Source organism: Xiphias gladius, chromosome 8, assembly GCF_016859285.1.
Source record: "Xiphias gladius isolate SHS-SW01 ecotype Sanya breed wild chromosome 8, ASM1685928v1, whole genome shotgun sequence".
Classification (NCBI taxonomy): Eukaryota; Metazoa; Chordata; class Actinopteri; order Istiophoriformes; family Xiphiidae; genus Xiphias; species Xiphias gladius.
In genome coordinates, this window is record NC_053407.1 from 27356254 (window position 1) to 27379569 (window position 23316).

General features: G+C 42.1%; 1 protein-coding gene across 2 annotated transcripts in view; it reads right to left on the reverse strand.

Moving 5' to 3' along the window:
- Positions 1-209: 209 nt before the first annotated feature.
- poc1b (POC1 centriolar protein B) overlaps positions 210-23316 on the reverse strand; it is a 46135-nt gene continuing 23028 nt past the window's right edge. For both annotated transcript variants that reach the window (XM_040132571.1, XM_040132572.1), the window contains exons 11-12: positions 2214-2525; positions 210-955 (exon numbers count right to left, since the gene is read on the reverse strand). In XM_040132571.1, coding sequence (XP_039988505.1) covers positions 815-955; positions 2214-2525 — 453 coding nt within the window. In that variant the 3' untranslated portion in view covers positions 210-814. The remainder of the gene's footprint in view (positions 956-2213; positions 2526-23316) is intronic.

Here is a 23316-nt window from a genome sequence, read left to right on the forward strand (position 1 = left end):
TTGACATAAAAACTTAAAATTTTGAATCAGAATTTTTCACATATTAAATAAAAAGAAAAAACTGTCAATTTTTATGTTTATCATTCCGACCTTTTCCCAACTTTTCCTGGCAGTATCAGGATTCCATAGTGTGACCAGTCCTTTTAAGTGGTGTAATCTATCAGAATGAAGGTCTGTAACAGCAATGATTTATCAGTGAGATACCTTTATTCATATAAATTACATTTAAATGAGGAGGTGTACTTGAGTCACTATGTAGCACGACTCTGTTTTAACGTCACGCGGCATCATGCAGAGATGCAAACAGGGTAGAATGGAAAAACGTTACTGCAGAAGCAACCGACTGCTAAAATACGTGCTAATAGACAAATATACACACACACGCACGCTCACACTCACACTCACACACACACACACACACACAGAGGTCATGCAGCAGACAAGCACCGTCTGTTTTCATAGCTGCAGCTGTCCGTATTGGATGTAACATCCATATCAACACACACACACACACACACAACTGGAATGTCTGCTTGGCTGTACAGCTAGATATTCTAAAGAGGTGAAGAAAGACATGGAGAAAATATGTTGGTATTACACTCACACACACACATAAACTCACTTCAGCCTCCGGCCACATCCTGATTAACCCTCTGACCCCTGAGAAAGACCACCATGGTGGATATTTACTATCACACACACACACACACACACACACCCATGTCCTGCAGTGTTGGTTAAGCAGTACTGCTCGGTCTGCGTTTGTGCTGCAGTCTGAGAGAGGGCGAGGTCAGCCTCAAGTGAAAGGGACAGGTCATCCATCCGTCTCCTCGCTCTCCGTCCTCCACCCCTCTCCTGATGCTCGCATGTCCTTGAGAATCTTGGACTGGTGGAGGAGACACTCCGTCAGCTTGTCCTCGGTCAGGGTGAGACGCTCCTCCAGCACTGAAACAGTCTGTGTGTGATGTCAGAACGTGGGGTGAAAGAGTATAATAACTAAAAAGAGGTCAGGGATTCATTACAGAAGTAGAAAATCAGGAGAACAAAGATCATTCTGACGGCCTTGAAATCAATCCTGTTGCCATTATGGAAAAATAACATAAGAGCTAAAGAGAAACAGAAAAGGCCGTTTGATTCTTGTGACATGCCACAGTGTCTTTTCAGGACAGCAACACTTTGGCCTTGATGCAGAGAGTAGGTCAGCTATCACGCTTCTGATTATAGGGTTTTACCAAGGGGGTTAAAGCCTTTTTAAATAAAATATTCATTATTTCCAGATTGTTTTGCAGTTCATTTGGAATTCATTTTTCATGAATTATCCTCTTTTAAAAATGGGAAGCAGAAAATTCCCCAAATATTTCTTATGGATGGACGCTTTGTCTCAAATGCAAAATGCAAGGCGGCGGAAAATATGTTTTCTGGCGCTGATTTTCTGGTAAAAATGCACATTAAGCTCAAACCGTGTACACATTTTTCTGACAGATTTTCATTTCTGTGGATACGTTTAATTCCCTACGTTGATAAATACATAAGACGCGAAATGTAAAAACATTAAGACAGAGCATCAGCACTTTTTTGTTATATGTCAAATTCAGTGCCACAACAGCTGTTCTGCACTGTTACTCTGTGTAAATAAAATACTTATTGTAAACTCATTCACTCATTCAAAGAACATAAAAATAATATTTCAAAAAACAAATAAAGAAATTAAAGAAGAAAAAAACATGAATTTAAACAGTAAATACAGAAATCCAGTTGCACACGCTGCTTTAGCAGGTTAAATCATTAGCCGGATATGTCTCTGTTCAGCTACTGGTGACACCTGTTCAAACAGGTGCAGAAGGGGACAGGTAAACCATAAAATCTACTTCTAGTGGCTTCTGTGTTTGTTTGTTTGACTTGACTTGACCTTGTAAAAATGCTGCATGTTTAACAATGAGGATTGGTAACTGGCTTCCGATGCCTTTGTCATTGAGAAAAAATATATCAGACTCCAATCAGGATCTTGTATAGAGGGCATTTTTGATTGGTGAAAGTGACCTGACACTGGGTTTCAACCCCGCAGCAGGAGGGTTATCAACTCTCAAATCTAAACTGTCGGCCTGCTTCCCACACTTTCATATCAATTTCCCCCTTTTCCCAAGGCTCTTTGGGCATTTCACAACCTGCCAGTGTCATGGAGTTGAGAGTTTGGACCTTTACTAATAACTGACCTGTGTGAGAATATCCAACTGTTGAACAATGTGCCCCAGGGTAGAGTCCAGACTGGATGAATGACCGGAGAGAACTTCCACTGGGTGCGTCTCCCCTCTCTCCTCCTCCTCCTCCTCTTCAACCCTCCTTCCTCTTCCTCCCCCGCCAGCCCCAGTCTCGCGCCCAGCAGTTGAACCTGCCCTACCGGCGCTCTTGTCTCCCCTCCATCCTTCCACCCTTGAACTGGTGACACGACGCACCGGCGAACTGTTGGAGAGGTGACTGTTGTTGGCGGCCCCAGTGGGCGTCAAGTGTATCCGACCGTTCAAGAGCTGGAGATGAAAGCGACAGAGAAAGAGAGACTGGTCTTCAGCTTTTTGATATTTGTGTGGGTGTTTTCTTTGACATAACCGCTGGGCTCAGGTCTGCTATGAATTTCGCCCTTTTTTCGATCAATTGCATTGTATCCCATACGAAACCCGCATTCAATCCAATCGCGCTTGGGATACCCTGAGGACACGCCACTGAAAACAATAGGCTCTCAAAATAATACCCCATTAAAAGCGCCCCTAAGTGTCTGGCCTGCTTCAACAACCTGCTGAAAATATACAGGAAGCTGTATAGACAGAGGACTAGAAAAATGTTCCTTTAGAAAATATTAGCGTGCTCACTTCCACTGTAAAACCGACAGATTAAATGTCTTGAAATGTTGATTCTTTGGTGCTTTTTGAAATGTGTTTAACAACTGAAGTTGGAGGGAACCTCAGCTGAAGTGTAATCACTAAATGAAGTTCAAGTTTCAAACGGGAATAATAATACTAACAACACACAATAAACGGAGCCCTAAATCTGGTCGGCTTCTTTAACCTCTTCGAAATGTACAGGAATCAAAGTGGGAGAGAGAATAAAACACAGGAGTATTAATTAGGCTGACTGATCTGCAATAGTGATACATAACGCTAGGCAGGGTTATCCAACATCCTTCCTACCTCATTGTTCTGTCAGAGTAGGCCTTGAGCCGGTTGTAACTTGGCAGACTGAAGGGGTAGATGACTCACACCGCTGGATTACTGACTGAATGACAGGCTCTGTGATCGAGTGACTAACTTGCTGGTTAAGGACAAGTTCACAGGGTCATGTCCACTGCAAGGCAGTGAGAGCTATGGCCAGAGCAAAACGGAGGAAATTTACTTCATTTCTACTTGATCTTTATTTTTATTGGGAGTGCTCTTGACCAAAGGATGTTCCTTTTCACGAGTAAAGAAAAACACATGGCAGGGGAGACTGGAAAAAAAAAAAAAAAAAAAAAAGAGAGAGGGAACATTATGTTCAGTTTAACCAGGGACACATTTCCCTCGTTCATCATTTATCCAGGCCGAGATGACAGAGCATGACTTCACATTTAAATAGTTTCACACATGCACAACAGTAGCTTTACGGGACAGGCAGAGTGTTCTGGTGATGGCTGCTGAGAAGCTCGTCTCAAATACCAAAGGCTGAAGTGCCTTTCTCACGGACACCTGTACCAGCATTTGGGAGTTTGGTATTCAAACTAGCAACTCTCTAGTCCCAAGCCCTCCGCTTTAACTTTGAATATGACAGGCGAGTCAAGTCAAGACAAACTTATTAATTCAGCCTATAAAACTCTTAGATGTTTATTGATCTATTGATAAAGTGACTGTCAGAAAAGAGAAAGCTACAGACGGACTATAGCAGATACAGTTGGGTACATATGTATTTGGACAGTTACACAATTTTTGTAATTTTGCCTCTGTAAGACCGCCGCAGTGGATTTGACAAGTCTTGGACTTTCAGCTTCAATTCAAGGGGTTTAAAAAAAAAAATTGAATTAACCCTTTTAGGAATTAGTCATTTTTATGCATAGTCCCTCATTTTCAGAGGCTCAAAAGTAGTTGGACAGTTGACAATCAGTTTCTTGGTCAGGTGAGCCTCTGAAAATGAGGGACTATGTATAAAAATGGTTGTAATTCCTAAATGGTTGATGTGATATTTTTCTTAGACCCCTTGCATTAAGGCTGAAAGTCTACACTTCAATCCCATCTTGATGGCTTCGTCTCAGATCCACTGAGTTGGTGTACAGAGGCAAAATTACAAAAATTGTGTCACTGTCCAAATACTTACGTACCCAGCTGTGCATAATTTTAGCTTAAAAGATCAATCTAAGCACTTCAGCTAACTCACTAACACTTTTTGTCCTTTAACTATGAACGCAGTAAAACAGAGTATTGTACCTCTGACAGCAGAACAAAGCAATCAACACCTTGGACTGCAAGTGATGATCATTTCCACTAATCCATTAATCAGCCCATAATAACTTCCCAAGATGTCTTCATATTGCTTGCTCTGTCCAACCAACAGTCCAAAACCCAAGAATATTCAATAAAAGATTACGTAAAAGAGAGAAAAGCAACAAAACCTCCAGTTTGAGAAGGTGGAGTCAGTGGATGTTTGGCATTTTTGTTTGATAAAAGACTTAAGTGATCATTTTTAAAAACTGTTGCCGGAGCTATAGTTCAGCACTCATGCACTCTCTCAAAAAACACCGCAAACAATGACACTTTGAACCACTGTACTCAGATCAGTGTCTAGACTCCTCTAATAATCCGCAGCAAGTGAGGCAAAATAACAGCAGTGTCTTGTGTGAAAGGTGGAAGTGCATGAAGGGGAACAGAAGGGGGGAAAATAAATGAGAGATGTGTCAGGAGGATGGAGGAAGAGGGGAGAGAAGGGCGAAGAGGGGGAGGGTGTCACACATTCCTAGCCTAATGCATGGAGCAATCGATTCCGGCTCGCTTCCTGAGCACTGTCCTCACTTCAAAGAGAGCTTGGAGGGAGGCAGGAGAGGAAGGCGGGATGGAGGGAGGAGAGGAGGAGTGCATGAGTGTGTGTGTAAAGAAAGGAGGAGGGAGGGTTACTCTTAACTCCTGAGTGGAGATGAACAAAGCTGTCAGTGTGAGGATGGTGAGTCTCTCTTGATATCTATGCTCATTTCTCTCTTTATTTTCTTTTCTCTTTATCCTTCAGTCCCCTTTCTACTTGGCCACATCTGGCCAACATCTGCTCAGCTCATTTACGCTCACCAGATCCAGACCCCCCCCCCCCCACAGGAAGTTTGGGTGCAATCAAACATTTAACAGGCAGGATACCCCCGCTGGCCTGAGTGTCAATCAATCACGCACACACACACACACACGTGCGCACACACATCAACTTACAGGCAGATTCGATCATATAAAAGCACACAGACACACGCAAGCACGCACACACACAAACACACACACACACACACACACACACACACACAGTCGATTATATGAAACTAATGACCCTTGCAGCAGAGAACTGGGTAAATAAAGAGAGAAAAATATTGAAAATTATGCAACACATATATAAAAATAAAACAGCATGCAAGATATTGAAAAGTTAAAAGCATGTAAAAGTGGTAACTAGTAGCTATTTAGACTATCAGATATACAAAAGAATGTGCAGAATTATGAGATTATGCAGATCTACAGTGATACAGCACTAGTTCAAATAATGAGATGTAATGGCTAAAGCCCCATTACATGCAGCAAATGAGACAGAAACAGTGCCAGTAATGCAAAATAAGTGTACCAGGACATTAGTTACAATACTTTCAAAGCACACAAAGGTAAAGCCTAACATCTACAACAAGAACCTCATAATTACAAGGGTCATTTCTGAGGTAAAACCATCTCCGCTAAGCGCTGCGGTATGTCAGGGGTCATGGCTCGCTGTAACCGTGGTCAGTAGTGGCAGGAATGTGATGATGGCCTGCCGCCAGCCGGGGTTTTCTGTCCGATGGGAGACGAGTGGGTGGTTAGGCCGGGGTGGCAGCCCAGAGCCGGGTAGAAGGAACTAGCTGCTGTGACAATAAGGGGCGAGCGAGAGTGACGCGACAGTGCCCCAGTGATGACAGCGATGGCAACAATGTCCACGTTGTCTCTACGTGGCAGTGGAGAACGGACAGCTGTTGTACATCATTATATGCTGCGGGACACAGAGGCTGGGCGAAGAATTTCTGGTGAAAGGTTACCACGTCATAAGCGTTTGCTGGCGGAGAGAAAAGAAACATTTTGCCGCAGCTTTTTTTCTTCGTTTGGAAGTATTACTCCACGGATGACAATCAGATGTACGGCGAGACATGACAACGGCTTGAGTGTATACTGGCGCGGATCGATGATTATTCGCTGCTCGTGTTGCTGGCAGCCCGTTGCCCGTTTACGCGACTGCAGAAGATTCACCTAACGTAGCGGTGTTACCAGGAGAGCAGCCCATGTTAAGAAGTTAACAGCATCTGTGATGGTTACAATCAGAGGCGTCCTCATGGGAAAGATCAAAAATAGTCTCCCGTCCATTTCTGAATCAGATCACAGATGCCTGATCAAAAACAGGATTACCATGAGCACCAGAATTAGCTACGCTCTCTCTATTGGCAGGGAACCTCAGACACTGTGACCCTTACATTAAAAAAAAGCCGTTTGATCTTAATTGAAGGGCCTCTCTGATGTTGCGCCTCCCCTCGCTACCTCCCTGCTCTACCTGAAGCCACTTACTTGCCTTCAAAAAAAAAAACTGCCTGATGTTTAGGGCTTAACACGGAAAATCCTCCTCACGTGAGCAAAGGTCCCCCAAAACCAGTAACACAAAGCACACTTCACCTTTTTTCACTCATTCTGTCAGACGTCTTTGTCAGTTTCTAAGGGCAATGGAACAACGGAAACGGTGTACATCTTATTTTGAAATGAAGCGCGAGTTAATAAAAACAGAGCTTTTTCGAAAATGTACCAATTACTCATGTGTTCTGCATGCAAACAATGGCTTTCTGACACTTGAACCGAATGTCTAAAATCTAAATTGTAAACGTGATTTAATGAAAGCATCGTGTCCACTGGAGAGGACACAGATGGCCTCTCAAGCCTTGTGATGTTTGGTATTCACACTGACCTGCCTGCCCTCGTGATGCCAAGCACTGGCTGTGCCTACTCGTCGACCACAGAGTAACGAATGTTCTAAACGCTACTTAAGACGAGAGCGTGACTACAAAAATTCTATAGCATGACATTCATAATAATCCATGTGTCATTTTGACCCTTTATTCATTTTCATTCGAATACATCCGTTCAAATGAAAATGATGAATGAAATAACCTCTTGCAACAATAGCTGCTCAAGGACGAAATTCCGCGAAGATGACGTGCAGGTAAAAGTCTAGCTAGACACATCCGGGGGTAGGTGATGACAACGGTGACCATCACTGTAAATTTCAGGTGCGTGCTGGTGTTACCTTATTATCGTCAGCAGGCAACACACGGGGGGTGGGGGTAGTTGTGCCGATCAGAAAACAGGAATCGTCTTGACAGGGACACATTGCGAGGAAAATCAATGGTAGGTGAAGGTTTTTCAGTGCCTGGATATTAAAGGTGTAGATTAGGGTTAAGTGGTATTACTTGTAGGTGAGGCTTTGTCCCTATCCACGGGCTGGTGAGAATTCTATCTTTTTTCTTTTTTCTTTTTTTTTACTAGAAATCGATTTAGAGCTGCTTTCTTTACCAGTATAAGCAGTGTGACGATAGGCTGAACAAAAGAAACAAACAAACAAATAAATGAATAAAAATAAAACATTTTTGATTTTTTTTGTTGCAAATTTATTAAAAATTAACAAGTGCAATCTCTCTCTCTAAATAAGGGATCTGAATGCGTTCCAATTACTATCTGCTGGGGTTTAATTTGATTATTGGTTGATTTCAGTTATTCCATGACTAGTTGGTTGGATGCTGATATTTCTGGCTTTTAAATTTCCCTCTCTGGCATGTTTTTGGAACAGAACATGCAGTATTCAGGTCTTTACAGAATTTATCTATGCTAGACGAACTCACGCAGCCAAACAGGCACATCTCTGTTCAGTTCTTTAACAGTGGGAATACACGCAAACGCACAGTTCAATTAGTAAGATTTGAGAGCTCTTTTAGCTGAGTGGCGAGAGTGTTTCAGACAATCGGCCAGTGAAACGGGACTGCGGGTGGTTCGCTTTGTCACTCGCTGCGACGCGCACAGGAAACGGACTATTAGCAAATCTCGAGCTCCACCTCTTAAGAGTGTGGTAAAGAAACCACGGCTTTACCTCCTCCTGTGCCTTTTATCCAGTATGTCATGATTACACAGCAGCATGGCTTTATCTGGGAGGCTGTGAGAGGAACGAAGGGAGCTGAAATAAAAATCCTCTTCCAAGTGTGAGTGAATCAGGAACAGTCAGCATGTTTGTGAATTTTTCATCGAAAATCTGCTATTGGCCACTTATTTTCATAGGATTGTTGTGTTACAATCATTGAATCATATCCATCATGTCAAAGGATATGATGGATATCCATCATATCCTTTGGATATCCTTTGATACCTATGAAAATCTTACAAAAATAAATGATTTTAAAACAATCAACAACAATGACTCTAGTCTGTACCCGTCATGTAACCTCTCCACTCCTTTCCTGAATCAGATGGTTGGTGTGGTACTGAAACTGGTCCTGTGATGGGAAGAAAGCGTTTCCTGGTCACAGGATGCCATGTAATGCCATTATTAGAGCAGGCTCCATGGAGGGAGGAAATCCTTGTTAAAAAACAAAGCAGGCGTTAGCTGGCCCTGACCCTCCGCCCTGGTTTCACTTTTCTATTTTTGCAGACCACCACACACTTGCACACGCAAGCAAATCCTTGCCCCCTGGACAGACATTAATGGTGGCGCATACGTACACGTACTACTGGCTACCATCTGCACCAAAAGACGGACACACACACACAAACAATTATTCACTCAGCAACTACCGCCACAGACACTCGCACAGCTGGAGACACTCTCCAGAATTCTTCGCTTGATTATTAACAGCAACCCTACTCTTCTCAGCACACAGTCACACAGAGGCGACCCTCTTGAACTCAGTGAACCGCTAAAGTTATGTTCTCACTGGATGCTGAAGTGACCCAAATGCATTTTTTTTTTTTTTTTGCCTCCCAGTGTCCCAGATTTATTCATGTAGGTGTGAACAAACCAAATCTCTTTTTTGTTTTGTTTTTTCATATCTGATCTGTATCACTCGACTATGTGATACTAGATCTGATTCATCTCGTCGTCTCACTTCTCTGCAGATGCGCATATTGCCTGTCGGCATCACTCACCTGTCTGCACCTCTCAGCCCAGTAAAAATAAACATGGAGGAGAGCGGTTATGGCTTTGGTCTTTTGCCGCCTTCTCATTTTCATTCTTATCATCCGTATTGTCTGCGGACCTCCACAACAAATAATCCTGGACGTGTATGCTAGCACAGCTATGTTATCCATGTTTATGATTTGACTGTGGCACAAATGACAGTATTGTTGTTATTCTTGTACGCGTGTGTCTCACACTTGAATGTAATCTGCACACGCCTGGCAGTTTAAGACCTCAGCAGTGTTCACACCGGAGCTGGATCCATGTCACTTGAACATGAATTTGGACCATCAACACAAAAAGATTGGATCTGACGGAAAAAAAAAATTGTAATTGAGCATCGAGGCCCGTCGTGAACGTAGCCTAAGGTGGCGTTAAGACCAAAGTGGCAGTGCATTTAAAAAAAAATAGCGTTGAGGTATCAGTGAGACAACGAAATATGATCCACAGTGACCTAAACTTTCATGAGTGTGAAAGCTTATCAGACACCAAACCTGCGTTTTTGTTTGATTGTTTATTTGTTTTTAGGATTTTAGGTTTTTAGTTTAATTTTTTTTTTTTTTTACCAGAGATCTCTTGTTAAAAACAGAGCAGACGCTGTGTGTTAAAGTAAATTCAACTATACTTAATTGGTAGCTCCTTCTCCAGAGAATTGACAACCCACATCCCAAGAGTCGTGTTTGTAATCAGGTTTCAATTTGCCAAGGCCCCGGGAACCCACAATGCTGCTATAGAACACAGGACATCCAAATATCAACAGCACGGTGTAGCGTCATATTTCCCCACTACACTTATTTGTTCCAGTTCATGCCTCTTAGTGTTCATTACATGTCTATGTAATATTAAAACAACTAAAAACAAGTTTTTAAACAAAACAAAATCAATTACAGATGTGGAACAAAAGTTAAAAGGGGGAAAAAAAAAAAAAAAATTTAAATGATCCCTTCAGGCTCAACCCCTGCATGAAATTACAGAAATTACAAGAGAGAACTGCAGACAGGTTGTGGTTGCAGAGGCAAGCAGCGGCGGTCTTAGCAGGGATTCAGATCGAAATCAGCCCAACTATTTGATCTTTCCTCACAACAATCGCAAGGTAGAAAAAACACCGTTCGTGTTACAAAGTAATCCAGGCCTATGGCGCTTGGATGCATGTGACTGGCCGGGACGGCACCTTGCGCAGCGCCGCTGTGTTGTCGGCTGGGCTCCATTCACATGAACGAGAAGGATGTGCCTTTTTCATGCAGGTCCACTGTGACGGCGCAGCCTTAGGCCTGCATGAAAAACCAAGCCTCCTCATTTATTTGTACGAGGCCAGTCCAGCGACGCAGTGGGAATGCCAACACGGAAGGTACTGGCCCGAAAACAGCAGAGTGTTCAGACAGAAAAGCTGAATCCATCTCAGCTTTTCCCACAATGCAGTGCAACTTTAACTTGGAAGGCGCTGTGTTGGCCAATAAAATATGTGCAAGCACAGAAATTGTGGTAATGTTGTAACATGAAGGCTGTATTTCTCTTTTTTATTTTATGACTATTGCAAGAAAAGATCAAGGATTGTAGCCTTGATAACTTTACTGAGTTGTGAAATTCTGTCTTATAGTCACATGAACTGTTTTGGCATCTGAGGAGCTTTTAAACTCATTGCTTTGTTGCTCAGACTGGATTTCCCGGACTGTGCCCGATTGTCTTCACCAGCACCTGAGACAACACACCCTCACAAACGCAGACCCTTGCCTTTTTGAACACAAGTTTGTTTTCAGTCTGAATGCCCACTCAATCATAGCAGCAGTAGTAGTACTCCTAGTATTAGCATTATTGATGGTGTTAGTATTAGTATTAGTGTTAGTGTTAGTGTTAGTGTTAGTGTTAGTATTAGTATAAGTAGCAGCAGCAGCATTAGTCTCCAATGTCAAATCAAATTTAACTGTCGTCAAAAAGTAACCTGCATCCTATGTGGTAATGAAGAAACACACCCAATATCCCTCCGCCCCTGACCTTTAACCTTTAACAGGAAGTCAGGTGGCAGCTAGAACTGGCAAGCGATCTGAAGCCTCTGTTTTCTGGCGGTATTGCCAAGACTTTACATCAGAGGCTTCATTTTTTCTATTCATCTCTGCCACACCTAATGGTCACGACCCCAGGTGCTGTATCCGCACCCGCACCATGGCATTGTATCGCTCCAAACGAAGCGCAGATACAGTTAAGGATGTTCGCGCCCACATTTGGAAACACAAACTGACACAGCAAAACTCACGCACACTGGGAAAACGGGCACGACCACAGTCCCATGGACACATTAATACAGATAATACACAAATACAAGTCATCTAACTTTAATTTAGCTGGAACAACGGATCTGATCTAACAGAATCTTTGTCAGAGATGTGGCAATGTTTATGTTTTTTAAAAGGCTGGAGCTGAAAGACGACCACGAAGCCAAGAGGCGGTTCATGTGGCTTTGAGGAAGTGGATACATCCTCTTTATTTCTCAACCTGGCAAGCGTTCCTTCTCTCTCCTATATCTGTCTGTCTGACATCCGCACAGCAGCCACCCACACACTCAGATGAAAATATCCTGCTCGGTGGCAGGTTGGTGTTTAAGTGGCAATTACTGCGCTAACGCAACCTCTCCCCCTCTAGCGTTTCCAAGTGGCATTACTATTGGCGCCGCAGTCGCGAAGACCGGATCGCTCTCTGTTTTCCTTCGAGCCTAGCAACTACCAACAGTACGGGACAGGAAACGATCAACACCACTCGGGAAGTAAGAGAGAAAAAAAAAGAAGCACTTTTACTGAAGTGGTAAAGCGAAATTTTATATGAAGCAAAAACATAGTTTGAGTATTGCTTCACGCAAACAAGTACCTACAGCAGTGCTATGATAAAGGCAGATAAAACACCCGGTTGTATAAATAAGTAGGCAGGTTATGTTACTTAGTGATCTAGTAGAAATAATGCCATCTGAATGTCGGTTTTGAACCCACTCAAGTCCCAGAGTTCTCTCCATGCCATTCATGAGTGAATGCCCCTCCCAGGTTCACGCTTGTTTTAACTCGGTTTCTATCACTGTCCCTCTTCTCCTTCTTTGCTTCCTCTGACAACAGGGGCTCTTCCTCTTTGGCCAGGTAGAGTTTCCACAGTTACTCCGGGTTGTTCCACCATCCGCCCTTTCTGCTACCTGGGGAAAGCTACCGATAGCTAGCAGGGGAAAAAAAAAAAAAAAAAGCGCGATCCTATTCCTGTTTTGGTTTCACGATGGCAGATGCTCTTTTCTTGGTGCTGTGAATCGAGCCTTCATTTTCCTGTAAGAATTCGTACCTGATGGCAAACAGAATTGCATAGTGAAAGCGAGGCTTATGGGGATCCAATCTAAACGCCAATGGTGTCATTATTCTTTAGCCATTACATTGTGCAATCAACATTTAATTCATGATGATAAGTTAAAGTAAAAATCACACGCACATGAATGGGGACAGTAAACACCTCAACCGTGGCCAATAAAAAAAAAAACGGTAAGTCCTGCCTTGGTTTAATGGCACCTGAGCCGGATATCGCTCTGGTGTATACACAGACACACACCCACACACACACACACACACAGGTCCACACTCACATGGAAAAAGAGAGAGAGAGAGAGAGAGAAGCAAAAAAGCAGTTTTAAACAATACCAACGAACATTAAAATGTGCGTAGTGGATAATCTTAAAAAAGAAAAAATACACACTGAAGCACACATTGGAGCTTGCAAACACACACATAGTACATGGCACACAATCAGATAGTCATACAAGAGCGCTCTCTGAAGCTTACAATCGCACACATGTAAGGACACACACATGCACACACACAGAAGCACATACTGCATTTTCTTTCTTAGAATAAAACAGTTGAACTCATAGCAATACAGTGAAGCATGCAGACATGCAAATAGTGATACACTAATAAATATAAAAGCCTGCAACTGCAAAAAAAAAAATTATGCATCAAATCAAATTTTCACAACTTTACAGATACGCATGACACACAACACACACACACAAATCAAGCCAAGAATACTGTGTTTATGCATTCTGCATATCCAACACAAACAGACACACACTAAGTCCTCCATGAGTACAAATTTCATTGAATGAATGCAGTGCCGTAGTCATTTATTCATAGCAAATGCTCCTCATGCTGAGGCTTTACGTAACAAGGGTCCTCATTGGCTCTTCTGTTGCACCAGTGTCGGCATTTATTTGATAATTTATGCATAAATGCCACTGGACAGAAGGTGTGGATTCAATCCCAATGGCAGACACGACGTAAACCTGAAAATGTGTGAATACTGGCAGATGGAGACAGAAAAACGGAGACGGATGAGGAAGGTAACCAGAGTTTTACTAGATAATGGATGGAGAATTATGTATAACTCATATTCTAAAACAAAATAATATATAATTTCAATATAACGTGCCAATTACTTAATTACTTTTTGAGACATTTAAAGATAGATAAAGTCATGAGGACTCATTAGCTGGGATCCATGAATACCTCTACAATCCCTCCTGTATTTGTCTAGATATTTCGGTCTGGACCAAAGGGCTGACTAAGGGACAGACCGTCTGACGGACCACCACTGCCATCCTCAGAGCCGCACCACTACAGTAGCAGGGCTAAAAATTCCATTTCAAGCACTCAAGTGGATGATTAAGGATAAATAAAAATGGCCTACTACATAAAAAAATACACCAACAAATATCGGCACACTCATCTTCCTGAGGGTGTGTTGCCAAACAGTAAACCCAAACCAACTAGCAGTCTAATTACACACACCTTTGTAAAGTAATGGAAACACATGTTTGGCCACTAGGGGTAGTTTTGTGGTTTTGCAGTAGCACGTAATCTGTCTTGACTAATGTGAGGTAAAGTAACTTTGCTCAAAGTAGCTTTGCTTAAAATAAATATGGTGTATTAGCTGGGGTTAATATGCGTGGCTAATCAGGGAGTGCTCCAGTTTTTTATTGGTTTCTCTATCGGGATATAAGGTACTGGGTCCAGAAAGTGAGAGATGCAGACAGAGACAGAAACCAAAATTATCTGAATGAGTAAGGAGACAGTCTGAGAGGACGGAGAAAAGAAAGAAACTGAGAGAGACAGAGGAGGAACGCTGTATCTTAGTGTGAGGATGAACTCGGCACTCTGACCCACTTCTGCAGGATGAATGAGCGAGCATCTGCTTCTTGATTCCCACCAAGAACGAAGGTGATTCGTCACCTGGTTCTGCCCCAGCTCACGGAGAGAAAGGTGTGAATACTGGAATAACATTCATCATTCATTCATTGGTAGGGTGGCCAGAAACATGACTCCAAATGAATGCTAATGTTTCTCTGTGTCTGCTGGATCTGTAAATATGCTGCTTTTAGCTGTCACCTTCACTATATCAATTTTAAAAAGTGTTATTATCTTGTGAATTGTGTTTACATTGAGATTACATTAAATTACATATACTCATTTGGCAGACACTTTTATTCAAAGCAACTTACAAGTGAGGGACAACTATAAAGCTTCAGTGCAGTAGACCTTGAAGTAAGTGCTAACTACTAAATGCCAGAGGACGTTCCTTGGACGAATGCAATGGCCAAGAAGAAGCATAAGCCTGTATCACTGAGTTCAAATAGAAGGTGCAGACCCCGAAATCACTCTGTAGGCAAGCACTGGTGACTTGACTAGTGACTAGTGACACTAGTGACTTGAATTTGAGTCGGGCGGCCAGTGGGGGTCAATGAGCAGTGGCGTGACTTTCGCCCTTTTAGGCTGACCGAAACTAGACGTGCAACCACAGTCTGGACCATCTGTAAAGGGTTTCACTTTGTGTTTACAGCTAGTTGTGCTGCCCCCAAGTTGCAAAAGAAAAAAAAAAATCAATTTAACCAGGTTGGTGACCAAAGGAGCAGCTGAGAGTTGCAAATTCTTATCAAATTATTGATCGAATTATAAATATTAAAAACTGTGAATATTAAAAATTTCAACCCCGTTTCATTTATAAGTTGTAGATAATGTTTCAGAAGTTGTAAATTATTAACGTGAAATATGTAGGTCTTTTAAGTCCTGTGTAGCTTAATGGGTAGAACACAGCACTTACACTGATAAGGTTACCGGTTCCCACTCATGCTAAAATTGGATGCGGTATTTACAATAGAGGGCCTTGGATGAAAGCATCCTGCAAAAAAGGTTCCCAGTGTTCATCAAATATGGTCAAGCACTTGCAGTGTTGGTGTGGAAACAGGCTTTACTGGCCATGAAGTGGATTGTTTTGGGACCACGAGACAGCAACGGCTATTCTATTCTCTCTTCATTTCCAGCTTGTGGGCTGCGAATGCCTTCAATGAATCCCCTCCCCTTTAAGAGGAATGAGTCACGCTGGAGAAAAAGTCGTGATCTGGACCAGTGCTAGCTGAAAAGCTCCCATGATCACCAGTTGTCTGGCTCAAAAACAACAGACTAATGTTCATGATGAATTTACTACAAACCCCTTGATTAGGTCAATTCAAGACACAATCCAAAGGAAAGGTTTGGTTCAGAGTTTCACAACGGCCGCAGATGTCCAAATAAGGAGAGGACACTTATGAATTTGTGATTCAGTGGCTGTGTTTAGTTGTAGATACAGTTCTTTGGTAACAGTTGTTATTTTTTTAAAATAACAACCGTTGTAACTGGTTGCAGCAGAGATTGCAACTGAATAAGATAGGAACTGACAGACCGTATGTGCAGGTGGTCTAGTGAATCTGTAATCAGATCTCAGTTAGAGTCTCCAAGGTGTAAATGCAATTAGTCCAGCTCGCCTGCCTTCATGAAAAAGTGTCTGCCCACGATTTGGTGTCCCTGTGCCCTGTTTTAAGAGGACACTCCACCTGCTTATATAATAACATCATGTCAAAGATGAGTCATCATGATGGGAAGACAGAGGTTAAGCTTCCTGCAGCTCTCATGAAAATTCCCAATGTTGTCAAGTTAGGGACGTGACACACGGACACAAGCACGGACAAACACACAAACACAAAAGGAACACCAACGCACCCTTGCACAAAAGTCAAAGAAGTAGCAGTGGGTCCCCATTTTGTTTTTTATCTCATCATGAAAGGAAAGCTATATGACATGCCTCGGCATCACGCCATTACTGTGGGCATTTCTGGCAAAACTTAAACTACTTGCAAGGTGCATGGATAAGGGAAAGCCTGCCTTTTTAAAAAGGGTCAAAGTTTTAAAGACAAAACAGGGAAGAAGATTTCTACGCTGCCGGAACAATGCCGGTTTCAAAAATGTATTTTAAAAAATGGCTTTGTAAATGTTTTATGAGGAAGAAAATACATTCATCACATTTTTTTGGCCTCAAGCATACACAGACCGCTTTATGGTCAGAAACACTGAGAAACTCCATGGGATAACTTTAACAATTTCAGCACTAAGTGTTCAGAGAGGCTTTACACAAACTCATTCAATCATATTATGTGAACCACTTTTTTTTGGAACCAACAACAAAGATGAATATACCTAAATGTCCACTGTAATCATCCTTTGCCATGTCAAAGTGAAAGCACACAACTTCAACAAGCACAGAAGGTCTAACTTGAACAGCAAAGTAGATTTGCAAAATGCACTTTGGTTGATAATTTTATGTTCACCCAAAAAGAAGAAAACTATTTTTTTTTCACAAGCAAATGAGCAGTTTAGTGTATTTTTGTCAATGATTACATGAGAGTCATATAACTGGTGTGTTTGCATGTATGTGTGATTGTTTGTGTGCACATTTCAGTGCTGAGACTAAGTCAGGAAGGCAGGCTGTGGTGGAAATAGACAAGCACGTGTGGCAGTGTGGCTATAATGCATGAGAACAGGAAGCTATTAACATGGCATTACCAGACCAACAAGGGGCAGGAAATTAAATTTGGGTGCCTCTGAGAAGGTTATGTCCCAGCCCTCCCTCTTGGTGGGTAACTGATTATTATAGCTTTCCACAGCTCCCGTGCTCCTATATATTTTCCACTTGAACACTTCATGTTTCTTACATTTTCAAGGTGGCGCGTTCTCATCGTTCAGCTCTGAGTAGGGGCCAGGTATTTGTCTCTATTTATGGAAATAATCCAAATTTATTTATTTTTTCGTTTTAGTGTACTTGACTAAAGAGAACAAGCACGTGGCAAATGACAGACATGTGAGCTAAATGTGGAAGTGATGTTGTTTACTCTGGATAGGCCAGAGAAAAGACTGATCTTTAAGACAGCAACTGAGGCTACAGGAAGTTAAGCTTACCCCCTATCGAAAAGTCTGACCTAATATGTAACAGAAGGACTCAGTTCATTGCATTTAAAATCTGTTTTATTATTTTATAAGTGATTTTGTATGCATTTGCAGAGACGTAATATACTGTATATGGATGCTGGAAAAATATCGTCATTGATACATTAATATTGATCTATTGCTCAAAATTAACAGTCAAATACTAGTATATGAGTAATATAGCAACATCTAAAAGGCAAAATTGAACTGATCCTGAAGTTCATTAAGAACAAACATCATGGTGATCACTGTAACTCAATAAATTCATAAAGCCACAATTATGTAGCTCCTGCAATGGTCACACATTGTACAGCAGTTCTCCCTAAGTGCCGGGGAATATTACTTGACACAAACCTTGTTGATCATTAACGCCAAACACCCCTTAGGTCCTGCCACAACTTTCTTTACACCAAGATAAGAGGATAAAGCAAACTCACCTGGCTTATGACAACGACAGCAAAAGGGCACTGAAAGTTTACACCAAACAAGGTGTTGATTTGACGTAAGACTAAACGTACCCAGTGGAGGTCATTACAAGATAAATGCAATCGGTCCGTTGTAGTTTTGCTAGGCCTCTGAAATCAGTGAGGGGGGAAAAAAACTCTACATCCATCTCCAGTTTTTACTTTGACCTGTCAATCAGACAACAACTGTACCCCTCACCATCATGAGAGAGAGGTGGGTGAAGAGAGTGGGACAAAAAACAAAGGCCATTAAACAAGAGTATGGTTGAGGTGACAGGAGCATGTTTTCCTGACTAGGCTGCAATTCACTCTGCAAACACCCACACAGCAAATACACTCAGTCTCAAGTGAACATATGCTTTGGAGGGCTTAACCCCATCAGATGCACACATACACAATCACACACACTCACACCTGGGACATCAGTGTACACACTCAGACACGATCACACCCACGCAACTACACCCACACACACATTTTCTAGCCCTTGTCCTGATGTCGTTAATTGTGTTTGCCATGAGGTACCGAGCCACTGTTTAATGTGTTTAACCTAAGCCAGGTTTTTTTTTATTTGCATACTTACCCTCACCTGTTACACTGGGCTGTTGCCATGACCTAGATGAATTGCCGCTGCCTTCAATATATCTTTCAGAGTCTGGAGTCCTGTTTAGCCTCTGGTAGTCTGGATGCTCTGCCAGTTTGTAGGCTGTAAATTTAGTACCGGGCAGCCACCTCTGCCCGGAATTATAACCCATATCCTCCTGTATTAGGGCCCTGACATACCAGACTGACCTCAAAGCCACCCTAACTACTGTTAGAGTGCGTGAATAACAAGAAACACCAGGTTCATAGTCTGTGTTTGTCATACTGAAAATAAAACACGAGGAGCCACATCTCAAACCAAAACTAATCCACAATTTTAATACCATTGCATATCTGCTGAACCAGTCTTATCATATGTGGACTAGAGTATATACATGGCATAAGTACAGTTGCAACTGGTTTTGCTTTGCTTTGTAATGGTATCAGCAAAACTCAGGAACTTCATTAAGAACTAAAATTCTCTTTTATGCATTCCTGTTAGCATTTCCACTATATCTGGAAAACTATGGAAAGTAAGGCAAATTAGACCAATACCAGATTAAAATACAATTGAGCTGTTTCACATGCAATTTTCACACACAGTGCTTGGGAACCCAACCATAAAATTTATCTATCTTAAATGTCAATTAAAGAAAAGAAAAAAAAGATACTAGCAGAATCCAGTGCTTATTTACTGTGTTAATGAACCTTTACACAAGTTGTGGCAGCCTGAGGTTTGTGTTTGGCCAGTCAGTAATGTTAAATGATCCACTGTACCATAAACTCCATCCCAATAATCCCTGAGCCATCAGAGGTACTACCCCCGGAGAAAGGACGTTTTGGGGGCAAGGAACTGCGAGAGGGGAACTAAAGATAGACCCTGATTCCTCCGATGGAAATGCAGGTAAGATTCCGGACGTCCTACAAAGGGGTCTTCGGTTCCTGGAAAAATCCATGTGGTGGAAATAGAGTATAAGCGGGTGAAATCACAAATTTGCTAGGCAGAACAGCCACTCAGGCAACTACTATCCATCATTGGCCTTAGTGTCTTTTCTACATTTTCCTAAAAAGGTCATTAAGTACTAAAAAAATAATTTCTACTTATCCTTAGCTCTTACTTACTGTAGCAGTATTCTGTACATACGTACTGATTTTGAAAGGGGACATCCTCTTTTCTTTTTGTAACTGCAACCCGGGGAGATCAGAGGTCAGGGTCAGCCGCACAGCAGTCACACCCTGGAATAATCAGTGTTTTGCTCAAGGACACTTCTGCAGGATGTTTACTGTCATTGGGACTGGAACATGAAACACGGCTCTCCAAGTTCACTTGTTAGTGAATAGATTTAATTATTGTTGCACATGTGGATAAGATTTAAGAGTGTCCTTTCTGCCAACATGTGAACTTGCAACCTTACGGGAGCAACGGGAGGCACACACATTTAACCAAACTAAATGAAGACCAGCAATTCAGGTTATAAGCCCAGACACCGCAGAACGTAATCATTTTCCCCCTCTTTGCTGTAACTTTCAGTTCCTTTCTTTTTTTGGCTGTTGTACATCTTATGAGTCAGTCAGCAACTCTAGTTCCTCTTGTTTCATCGCTCAGTCATTTGTTCTCCCTCTCTCTTCTACTATACTTCTTCTTTATGCATCCTCTTTTCTCTCTGTTACGTGCCAAATGGCAGTGGTTCTTTAGGTTATCTAATCCCCTGTGTCAACGCGCAAGCCCTCCAACAACCGTTTGCAAATCATCCATGTATGATGCCTTTGTCTAAAACAGCACAGACACAAAAAGAGGAAGACATTGGCTGTGATCAATGTTTGATCATTGCTATCGCAACAAAGTGAAACAATATTTAGAGAGTTGCAAAATGTGTAATGTAATGAATCATACACTAGTGTCGATTTCCATGGGAAACTTCTTGCCATCTTAATGGTACTGCAATCTTTTTATAGTTTGTTTCCTCAACGCAAGAGATGAGTTTTGTGGTGAATGTCTTTATCTTTCAAAAGGCACCACTAGCTTATAGGTTCTCTTTATGAAACGGCAAACAAATTCTGAGTGGTTTATTCTAGGATTACTCTTAATGCTACATGAGGCATTAGCTAATAGTAAAAGAACAAACATAAGAAAATCACATTGTATTAAACCAATCTGAACAGTCTCACTGTTGACGATTTGTGCCTATGGCTTTAGTATAGCATTCTTTTAAATGAGCTTTGGGTGGATTGACATCACACAGCTGAGGTTCCCAAGAAAAGTCTCTTGTTAGAGAGAAGCGAAGCTTTCGCTGAGAAGTTCAGCGACTCATATCCCAACCAGACGTTTTTATTCAGTTTCTTTCCCACCAAAGTCTCAAGTGGAGACGAATCCTTTCACAGTGAGGAAGTGAATGAGCGTCATTGTAGCTTTGCATGGGATTAGCCCATTTTAAAGCCCCTTAGTAAGATTTACCCACATTATTCACATTTTAATGGACATTCCCACTCACACAATACACATGCTGACTGAAATCAAAATCCTTTGCAATGAAATAAGGCGGCAGGAGGCTTAATGCAAGGGAAGAAATTTCAAGGTTCATTGACCACAGTCAAGTGTAAGTATTGTGCTTATAGAATGAGAGTACTGAAATTATTTAAATGGGGAAAACACATATAGGGATTGTACCTATTTGGATGAGTGAGCATGAACATATACAGCAAGTGTAACTCTTTAATGCCAACCTCAGTCAGGGAGAGCGGATACACAGAGTGAACCAGCCAAAACACGGAGGTGAGAGTGACCCAGGTGCACTGGCACAGGTGTGCATGGTAATGCTGTTAGCCTTCAACAACAAACACTCAGCCTCCCGATATAGATATTTCCTCTTAAAGCAGGGTCATCTTCTTCAGTATAAGTAAACTGGGCACATAAAGGAAATGTATCATGACTATGGGATGAAACAATGGCTATATAGACTTCTAAAAACTTTTACCAAATCCAGCCCATTTTTAACTCAGACATATAGATGTCTTTTGACCAGCAAATCATCAAATACAGCTGTATGTGCCTATTGGTTATGGATGTGAATATTACTATTTCCTGGAAAGTTAAGCTCAAAAACATCCAGTCTGGCCTGGAACTCTCTTCACAACCTATAAACAGTTTGCTGCTTTTAACGGGAACACGTGCTTGTCACACAAGTTTGTGTCAGCAAATGCTCTTGTGCTCAGTTTTACAAAATTTGAAGCCTAGGTATGTCTGTCTGTCCACACCAGATGGAGGGGATCACAGGTAACAGCGGGAGCGGCCATGACTTCCGAATTCCCCACAGCAATACGTTTACATACATGTGTACTAAAAGTACAGTAGTATAGTGAACAGAAAATATCCGGTCCACAACCAATCACATGACATAGTTGAGCAATTACAGGTAACAAAACTCTGGGCAGCAGTGAACTACGCTCTGCAGTCATTTTGACAAATTAGGTTTGCCTCCCTGCCCACATGTGCATTTGTGTAAACACTATGCAGAGGAAGTATCCTGATTTAATTAGCAGTCTGTTCCACTTCACTAAGGTGGAAGCAACACTAGATGAGAGTTTAATAGTTATTGTTGCAGTGGCAATTAGGTGAAAGGTATCTTTATCCATCATGGCTGAGAATGACATGTTGGGCTTGCTAACTGAAATGTCAACAACGATCCACAGACAACTCTAACACTCTCCAGCCCCCCCTCCAAAATGCCAATACTGATGGCAGGTGGCTAAATGGATGACAAGAGAGGCCAGCTGACTGGGCAAGAGAGGCTCTCAAAGAGGAAGTGGCGAGCAGTGCCACCACTGAGCAGCATCACAGGGAGGGAAGCACTGGAAGGTCTGGGGTGGCTGGGCTGCTTGATTGGCAGCTGGAGCAGTGGGGGGTTAGAGGTCATGCTGTGCCTCTGCCCTTCACAGTACAGGCAGGAGGTAGCAGAGAGAGCTCCCCCAGGCCGTGGCAGCCACAGGTGGGCTTTGTGGTCTGTCATCATGGGTCCTGTAGCACCATGATACCTCTCAGCCCTATATCAGAGACATAAACAACAAGCAGGCTTTTCTGTCTATTTGTGTCCATACATTTCCATCTGTAGGCCTTTAAGTGCCTGTGTGCATTATTCACACCTGTGCTGTGGACTCAGACTTTTGGACCCCACTATATGTGGCAAACAATTGAGTGGCCCTTCACTCTCTTCTATGACTTTAGGCCTACTCGGACTTGGAATCTGCATATTTGTGCTTATCTAGCTGTTTAAGTCATTACTTTTTTGGCTTTCACATAGGTTTCAAGTTCCATGATGTCTCACCATGGACGGAGCTGCTATGTCCAAGGGATTTTTGACATCTGACACATAAGCTTAGGCAACACAGGAACTTGTCTGGGAGGTTGTTTACTGCAATATCCCACTTAGCTGTCTTGTTATCTCATCGTTGGTGTGTGAGCAGTTCTCTAATTTCAGCATTAGACCAACTTTTAGCTATTTCTATAAAAGCAGTGTAGCTTG